Source organism: Monopterus albus, unplaced genomic scaffold, assembly GCF_001952655.1.
Source record: "Monopterus albus unplaced genomic scaffold, M_albus_1.0 scaffold221.1, whole genome shotgun sequence".
Classification (NCBI taxonomy): Eukaryota; Metazoa; Chordata; class Actinopteri; order Synbranchiformes; family Synbranchidae; genus Monopterus; species Monopterus albus.
In genome coordinates this window covers 528,640-538,401 of record NW_018128101.1, presented here as the reverse complement: position 1 = coordinate 538,401, position 9,762 = coordinate 528,640, and the positions used below count along the sequence as shown (strand labels likewise).

The 9,762-nt window shown below is 39.5% G+C and overlaps 1 protein-coding gene across 10 annotated transcripts in view; it reads right to left on the bottom strand.

Annotated features, from left to right (window-relative positions):
- The window catches only part of LOC109971339 (disabled homolog 2-interacting protein), a 133,157-nt gene that overhangs the window by 79,712 nt on the left and 43,683 nt on the right, over positions 1–9,762 (bottom strand). For 8 of the 10 annotated variants that reach the window (XM_020619503.1, XM_020619501.1, XM_020619505.1 and 5 more), the window contains one exon: positions 3,142–3,263. In XM_020619503.1, coding sequence (XP_020475159.1) covers positions 3,142–3,263 — 122 coding nt within the window. The remainder of the gene's footprint in view (positions 1–3,141; positions 3,264–9,762) is intronic. The other 2 variants (XM_020619504.1, XM_020619508.1) reach the window with 1 other exon arrangement.

The window sequence follows — 9,762 nt, the reverse complement described above, 5'->3', positions numbered from 1 at the left end:
TCTTGTCTTGTTGTATGGGGCCAGTTCTTAAAAGCAGCACGGCCAGTGACTGCAACACAAACAACGTAAACCGACATCTAATGGCATGTTGTACATCATGCACTGTTCCACTGTTTACCAAAGAAATGCAGAAAGTGAATCATGGGAATTTCCCAGTGCGTTTGTCTGAATAATTCCTATAAACATCAATGCATGAATGAAATAATGAATCCAGGATTTAAATAGTGTCCATTGATTTTTTTTTTATATATATATATATATATAATATCACAATGCTGTTCAAAGATTCCTGGTTTTGCTGCCCTTTACGTTTCCTTTTGCAACACCCACAATGCACATAGAAACAGGCTATGGCAGTGGAGCATGACAGCAGTGTCACCTGTTAGCATGAATCTCAATGAGCTTTTTAATTATTCTGCATTTCTGTGGCTGACAGCTAATTAGGGGAAGGAGGGTCTGAAATAACCTGATTCAACATGCACCCTCAAACGGAGGGGGAGGGAGGGGGCCCAGTTTTCACCGATCAGTCCTGGCTTATTGAACTACTGCAGCATTGAAGGGATTTTGACAGCTGTGGAAAGAATGTGTTTCTCCATGTTTGCTATTACACTGTTTACAGTGCATGTGTGTATGTGTGTGAGTGAGAGTGCACAACAGGTCTGCATATTTGACTGTAATCTCAGCTTGTCCAATCCCATTAAAGCAGCACTAAGAGGACAACTCGTTTTTAACACCGGGCTTTTTTTGTTTGTTTTCTTTTTTCATGAAATTAAAGCAAATGCTTGCAACAAGTTCATTCTATCCCCTCGGCTTGGCAATTCCAGGCATCCCTAATGGGGGCTGATAGAATCAGTGCCTGGACAATCAGCAGGGTGTTCCCTGCCTCCACCACAACCTCTCTTGGCCTCCTCTAGCACAACCTCATGAAAACAAGAGATATAAGTGCCCCAGCTATTATCTGAGAGGAGAGAGGAGGTAGGGAGTACGGAGAGGATTTGATTCGTTAAAAAGTTAAGTTACAATTGAGAATCAATCTAGTCAGCTACAGTAGTGCAATGTGGATGTAACAGACTTAGTTCTGCTTGTCAGCTCTTTAAACAAGAACTGAATGAGAGAAACAACCAAGTAACATTTATATTAAAGTATGCAATCTTATACTATTTCTGAATTGGCTGTGGAAGATTACGTTTTGGAGAGATTTGAGTTTTCCTCCATGCCTACTGGTGAGAAATTGTTTTTGAGAAGCGCTGGAGGATGAGCTTATGTGCGTGTGTGCATGTGGATGGCATCGATTTGTGTGTGTGCAGACAGTGAACCCCATCTCTGCTAAGAACATGAGAGAAAAATATTTTGACAGATTTAGCTCAAGGCCTAGGAGGGGTACTTTAGATGTCACCACAACTCTTTTCACTGGAGGGAGAAAAGCGAGGGGAGGTTTATCATTGCTAAAACAGGGAGATGGAGGAGAATACGACCGTCTGCCTGTATTTCTTCCTGCTTGCATTCCAGCATTTGTGTATTGCACCACGCCTGCATCCTATCCCTCTGCTCATCTGTATCTTGTGTCTTTCTATCCTCTATGTGCATCTATTAGAATTTGATCTACTGTTCTGGCAAAATTTTTGTGTTCTTAAACATTTATTACTTATTCTCCTTAAAATTAACTCATTTATGCTGAAGATCAACAAAATTTTAATTCTTACTTCCTCATTAGTTTACATCCAAGAGAAGTCGATTTAAAAAAAAAAGTTCGACATGGGAAGCTAGTAGTTGCTGAGTTGCCATCAGAAGCCAGAAGGGGGCAGTATCAGGAAAAGGAGACGGTCTGGCATTGTCTGGGGAAGTTTTGTGCAGTTTTGTTTTGCTGCAGTGCTCTCTCCTGCCTCCCTGGAGGGTACTAGGAGCTTCTTAACAGACACTTCATCAATATTCAGCCCTTTCACTGAATCCTTTTGTTCCATTTTAATCTTTGTCTCTTTGTACATCCTTCTCTCTCTATACTCTGTGATTTAAAAAAAAAAAAAAAAACTGTTGGACTCAATTTACATTCTTTCAGTTAAAAAATAGGAAAAACTTTTCATATAGACAGAAAGCGCTAACACAATATGCACACACAGCAGGTAACATTTCACAGTCCCCAGAAACACCATTTCTGCAATCTCCAGCTCATCAAGCTGTGATAATTTCATAGGTGCAACTCCAACAAAAAGTTAAAACTCTTTCACTTCCTGAAGCACTTTATTCTCACTCTGCAGGTGGTCCGACACCAGTGGTTTGAGCCCATTTGTTTATTTAGCTACTGTGGGCATCCCACTTTGTTTTTGTAGAGACTGAACACTACATTTGAATCTTTTGTATGCTTAAGATAGCTGTGGAATTAAAATGGAGGGAATAAAAGGAATCATATTTTGTATGTTTAAAAGCAACAGTCTGTGTTTTAACACATTAGCGTTGACGCTTTGAGTTGACAAAGGCTGAATGTTTACAGGAGGTTGGAGGATTGCTGATGAGTGACTGAGCACTGAGTGCTCATTGCCTAACATCTATTGTTTACAGTTCGCCTTCAGGACATTATCTCCCCATTCATTATTTATTAATGGAAAAATGCTCTGGTAATTGCTAATTAGTGTAGCTTTAAAGTGATGACTCATGGAATAATTTTTTGCTTCTCTAATTGTCTGTTGATCTATTGAATTAAACATGGCAGAAAGCACAGTGGATTGGAATTGGAGCAGGCTGACAGAAAAAGGAGTGCTCTATGTGTTTGATAGAGAGGAAGACACTGTGCTTATAAGGTGTTTTGTGTGCACAGGTGTGGGAGTGTGCATGTGTTAGCTTATTTGATGCATATAAATGTTATTCAGCGTGAAATGAAGCGACAAAATAGAATGTAAACTGCAACAGATCATAGCGTGTTGAAGCTAAATCCAAGACATGCATACACAGAAACATCAGACTCCATTCCAACATTTAAAGTAAATGCGTTTCAGACTGGCACTGGTCCATCTGGACACCAGACCAGCCTTCTGCAGGAACTGATCTACAACCAACAGCCTGTTAAAGTAAATTGCGATGGAAACAGAGACTAAATCAGAGAGCAAAAGAAAGAGAAGACAGAGACAATACAAAAAACACACTCACAGTACTCACGGTGACTCGGAAAGGTGTGGCAGTGGTGCAGGTAGCCTCCATGGTGGGTGCGTTCTTGTCTGAGGAGCTGCCTGGCATGCTGCGTCGGCGTCCTGTCCTCTCTGGAGGGGACTCTGCCAACAGAGAGAGACCTTAATGTCAAACTGGTCTTTAAATTGTTAAAAAAAAATTTTTAAAGAATAGTTGGACAGAAAGATCAATGCCGCTCATTTTGCTGTATGTTAACTAGCCAAAGCCATAAGACAAATAGCCAGGCATAAACACCTGCTGGCAAGGGGGTAACAGCCTTCCTGGCTCTCTCCAAAGTGAAAAGTGTATCTTGTTTATTCAATCAGTGCTGGAGGTGTAGGTGTATTTTTGAGCTTTGGACAGAGCCTGGCTTGGCGTTTCCCCTCGCTTTCAGTCTTAATGCTAAGCTCAGCTAAGGAGATGCCAGATCTAACTTCATATTAAAGGAGAGCAAAATAAACAAAACTAACTATTTAGCGCATGAGAGTAATGCACACCGTGTAGTTGTCAGTGCATTATCACTAATAAAATTCCCACTTAACTTGACCTGTCTGACTCTAAAATGTCAGAAGAATCTGGAGCACCCAAAGGAAATTCACAAAAATACACGAGAACAAGAAACACAAACATCTTGAGCTTCAAAACTGAATCAAAGGTAGAGCTTTAACACTGGTATAAAAGTGGAAATAACATTAATCAGACATCTGTTTGTACACTTCAAATCAAAGAAAAGGTCCATGAGAACACACTGAAGGAAAAAAAAGTTTGTGGACCAACTTTTCTGTGTATTTTATATGTGATATGATTTTAAAAAGTGAACACTGTACTGTAGTCTGGTACCTGCTCCTTCAGCCCATTCAGACAGTAAAAGACTGCTGCTTTTGATTCCTGATTCCCAACTTATCCATATTTACTGATCTGAATATATTTACTGTATTTCTTATCTTTTTATCTTGTGTGTGTTTGTCTAATCCTTTTTTGAACCTGGAGACAGTGCACCACAGTTTCAGGCCCATTTCAAAAAGCTCGGGAGCCAAACACCGTGCAGGAGTGCGGAAGCAGCAAATACGGACATGTCCAACAGGAATGTGACTGATGCTGAGAGTACAAGTCTCCACAGATTTCAGATAGCCATGACTGCTAACTGTTGCAGTAGCTCACAGCTACAGGACAGTCTATCAGCATGTGAGTTGGTTGGAAAATTGTTTGTACATGGGTTGCAAATTAGACATTTTTTCTCATTTGAGCCGATGTTTAAACATAATCAAAGTCCCTGCTAGGTAAAAAAAAAATCTGTTTATACACTGAGAAGTACATTTAAAACAGGAAATGTGTATAACTAGGTCTAGGTCAGATATATTAAAACAATATTAGCCCCTTCTACAGGCCTATGGCAACCTCATTGGTTCATGGTGTCACTTAGGCCATGTTAGATCATTTAAATGAGATCTCTAATTGTCTGCAACATTGGATACTAATGGAATTATCGCAGTGCAGCAGTGTGACTCTAATAAGGATGAAACTGCATTATGAAGCAAATCCTCCTTCTTACATGCACACACACCCACAAGTACATCTGTCTTTGTAACAATGCATTCCCCAGACCCTTACCCTAACTTTAAGCCTCACCCTTCCCCTAAGCCTAACCTGAACCCTCAAAAAGGTGTTTCACAAGGTGAAGACCGGCCAAAATGTCACTTTCCAAAAATGTCCTCACTCTGTAGCACAAAATACTTTTTGGTCCTCACTATATAACAACAAGTACAAGAACACACACACACAGACACACACACACTTCACTAGATGTATTAGGAGTGTTCACAATCTTTTTGGGAACTGCCTTTATTTGGTTAATTTCTGGATTCTTAGTACATAGAGTTATCAAACCTTGATTAATGATTTGTGCTAGTAAACTTCATTAACATGCAGATGCGCAGATAAAAAAAAAAAAAGATGTGTAACCAGTGAACACTTGGTACAATCTTTATAAAGGCTGTCTGAAACACACCTTTCAGAATTTGTGGCTGTGGTAAAATTGCTTTCATATTTTAGTTGCAAATTGAATTTTCACACTGGAATATGCAAGACAAGAATTTGAACATTCTAGGACAAATATTGAGCCTCAGTACAGCAAACCTATAAACTGTAGTGATCCAATATTGCACTGACATTACCAAAACTTGGATGCACCAAATATTGTGCAGAAATCATTGGTGCCCAATATGATATTTGCATATGGGCATCTCTAATAAGCTACATACACAGCAACACACACTTGAAAGATGTTGTGTCTATCAGCGCTGTCCTCTATTAGCTTGTCAAATTGAGTTGTGCTAAATTAGCTGTCTGCTGTTTAACAGGCTGCTAGTCTGATTTAGTGCAGACTGTAATTGAAGCCTGGATGAAGGAACAGAACCAAGCTCTGTGTGAAGCACTGGTGTGCACTCCAACATAAACATAACCGCAGTCTGCAGTCAGACAAACACAACATGCTATGACATGAAATAAACATCTTCCGCTGCAAAGCTCTGTATTTGAAAACCAGACCCACCTGGACCCATTGCTTTATGAAGGTAAGAAGGCTTTGACTTAGTCTATGTGTCACAGAATCCTGTTAAGCTTTTCTTGGTTTTGGTATTTTCCAATTTAGTTAGAGAAAAGACACCTGCAAGTCTTATCAGTGCCAAGTTACAAGTCTTCAGAGGTTAAATTTCAAGTCAAGCCTCATGAAAATGTAAGAATTTATGGTCCCTGAATGCTGACCTTTAAAATGTAAACATTTAGCCTGAATATGTACAGTGAGGTACAGTATGTGGCCAAGCAAGGCAGACTTTTTTCATTTGTGTATTTTTCTAAATTCTAGAATTTGACCAGTCAAGACATTTTTTAATGCACGTAATAAAGTGTGAAGTCCTCATTTCTGAGAGTTACAGTAAGACCAAGCTCTGTCTACAGCTCTGTCTTTAAGACCATAAGGCTTTGAATATTTTTTCAGTTGTAGTAGAGACAATAGGCTGTTTCTATGCACCACAATGACTGGGATCAACACCGCTTAGCAATATATGACTGGAATTGGGAACACACTGAGGATTTTTGTTCCACCATCTGACTCATTCATCTGAGTAGCTTCACTTGTCTGACTGAGTGGCACGTCTGGATAAAATGTTACAAAGGGATATCTACAAATACTGAAAAGCTGATGTCAGGAAATCAAGGCCGTGGTGAAGTGGGCACACAAGAACCTGCTCAATTATTGTGGTACAATATTTAGTCAAAACCGGTGTAAATAATACAGCATTTCATATACAAAAATAAAAAAGGACCTGTCTCACATCCTTTTTTAACAAACACACATGGTGACATTGAACTATCTACTGCTAAGACAAGAAGTCAGTCCTGTTAAATCTGAAAACTCATTCATGAGGAAACAGCATTGATACAGACATGAATTTTGACTGAATTAAGTCAGGAGTGTGAATTTCAGCTTCTTTCACCTTCACCAGATTTACCCTTTAGCCTGTTTAATCTTCCTAATGGAAATCTCCCTGCTTGTACACAGCTGGCTGCTACGAGGGCTCAGAGAAAAGCTCACGGACGCAAAAGCACACATCATTTCATTGTGAACTAATTGATGCGTGAAATTGCCGTGCATGCTTCCACATGTGTTCACCATCTGCATGTAATGTATCTCTACAAAGGCATGGAAAATTTCCTCTTGCTGTAACTGTGTGGCTGACTCTAACCCTTTAACTGACAGCAAGCTGTGAACACACACTCACAGTCAATAAAACCAGAATAAAAATTCTACCCTAAATCCTGAGGTAAAGCACCAGAGAGCTGTCTGTACTGCATGTGGTGTCTGGTCTCAAATTGGTAAGAGTTCCTATTTAAAGGTGGTTGTCTACCGGTTGTTGGCTATGATCACTTTTCCTTTCTGCAGGTGTTTGGGCTCTATCTGTAAGGTCAGAGGGCCCACAGACAACAGCTGCTATGTCCAAAGGTGACAGATCTTTACACTATCAAGCCTGGAGGCCTTAAGGCTGTCTATTGTATTACTCTGACCTTCTTTCCAAACAATTTCTTGTATACATGTTCTTTTTTCCCTTATCCTCCACCTTTTTTGTCCTTATTATTATCCCTTGTTCTACGTTCTTCCCTCTGGGTGCTCTCTCATTTAATGTTCTCTTTATACCTTTCTTACTTTGCTTCCTGTGTCATCACATCTTCATCTTCTACATCAAATCAAATTGTCATCTCTAGTTGCCTCTTCATTGCATCTCTTTTGCTTTTATTCTCTAACTGCACACATTCCCTAAAATCTCATACCACCAGCTCTCCATCCTCCATCACCATATATTCACAAATAGTCATCTCTCCATCTTGATGCTACATTTATGGGTCCCTGGAGATACCAGGTGAGGGCCCTGGGGCACCTAAAGCAACTAACTGTAGACTAATGTAGAATGACTTGCATTTTGTGTGCGCACAGTAGTGGATTTTGGTCCTGGCCTGGCCAACAGAAACAGGAGCAGTGCAGCCTGGGAGGGAAGTTTTACCTTTGTGAATATTAAATAAACAGGAACAACTGGCCAACCAGTGATGTTTTAGGAAAATACTGCTAAATGTCAGAAGATCGATGCCGCTCTCACGTATACGAAGTGCTGTATGTATGGAGGAGGACTGTTAGCGTAGCTTAGCATAAAGACTTAAAGCAGAGGAAAACAGCTAGCCTGACTTTGTTCATAAGTAAAAATCTGGGAGGATGCTGAATGCTGTCCATTACCTCCCCCTCAATCTCACAACCATCTGATAATCTTCTTGTTATTTGTACTACTGTCACTGATTGTACAGGGTTTGAGCCAAAACCTATTAGGTTGTACAGTTTAGTTTCATCCTAATCACTTTGACTTAGTTTTCTTATTCTTTTGATTCTATTTTTACTCTATTATTCTATTTTAGTTTCCTAAAAGGTATGGCATTCAATACTAGGTGAGAGAGAACCGGTATTTTGATTGTCTGTATGTCCTGTACATATAGTGAATTGACAATAAAAATCTTTGATCTTGATCTTTAAAACTAACCAACCAGTACCTCTTTAATTCTCTAAATAACACGCTGTATCTTATTGGTTTAATCCATTAAAAGACTGCTGTGTCAAAGCCACATGTTCTGGTTTTATGGGGATGCTTTTGGCACTGTTATGTTGCCAGTGAATTTTGTAATTCATAGTAAAGGCACAAATCGTTTTTATTACCATACAGATTAAAGCAACAATAGAGTATGCTATCTTAATCATCTTTATTCTAATTTAAAGAAACCTTTAGCTGGTAGATGGTAATATTGTTGTTCTTCTTTAAAATAAGTTTTACAAAAAAGTGAACAATGGCTTTAAGCTACCCCTAACCTCATCTGCCGTCTTCCTTCCTTCTTTCCATTAACACACAGTAATATAGGTCAGACTGCATATTTCCTTAGCATTTCCAGTCATGCTTCATCCAGTGGCCAGTGCCAGCTAACCTTCCCTTCCTTTCAGACCTTACCAACATGGGACATTCCAGTTTGTGACACGACAGTACAAGTGGCTGGGAAAAGAAAGGTTCAAAGCTTATCTGAAAACTGTGACAGTCAATATTTTTGAACATTTTGTCAGTTGCAGTTAAGACGAGACAAACAGGATGAATATAGTATAACTGATTCATGCGTGAGGTGAGCGGAGAAACAGCATGTTGCACAGACAGGTGGAAATGTGTCACAGAAACTGTTAGAAGACAGGCAGGCAACCGGTGGCATCTAATTAATCATCTTAAGGGAAAAACGGAATGGTAACAAACATTTTGCATGAGGACTTATTTTTGGTTTGGCTGTGCTGTCTGGATATAATAACGGTTCTAAACACACATTGTTCTTTTGCCTGGAGTGATGTGGTTTATGATCTTTTATTGCTCAAGGAGATTGCTGTGCTAAATGGCACTTTGATGAAAGAGGAAATTCACAAAGGCTGCTGTAAGAAAGTTGTCGCTGCACTGGGTATTTAATGTGCCCACGAATGAGATTGATTTGAAAAGAACATTCAGTATCTACACTGAATGACTGCTGTTACATTAGCAATCATTCTACTGACTAGGAGTGGCTGATTTTTGTCTCCAACTCCTACATGTACTATTACACACAGTAGACTGTACATTGGTAATGTTTCTGCTGTTCCTGTGAAGTGAATGCTGAAACAACCTTTTATCAGAATAACCCAACTGAGACAGGCCAAAAACAGATTTTAGCACTTTGCTGTGTTTGCTGAATCTGTTATAAATGTTATGTTTCAAACACAATAGTCAAAAAGTACAGTAGCAGCTTGAAGTACCTTATGGAGTTTTCTTGTAAAAATAAAAGAACATTTACACTTGGTGTTTGTCACCAAAACACACTGTGCCTTATAAAATTTCTTTAGAGCCATTGTCAAATATTCGCATCTGTAAATTAACACCTGCGTTATTTGCATACATGTCTGACAGCTAGCCGTCGTCTTCTTCTTCATGGCCTTTCCTGGAATAATGCTACAGATCACCTCAGTCAGTGGCCGAACATGAAACTGGCAGCAGGCATGTG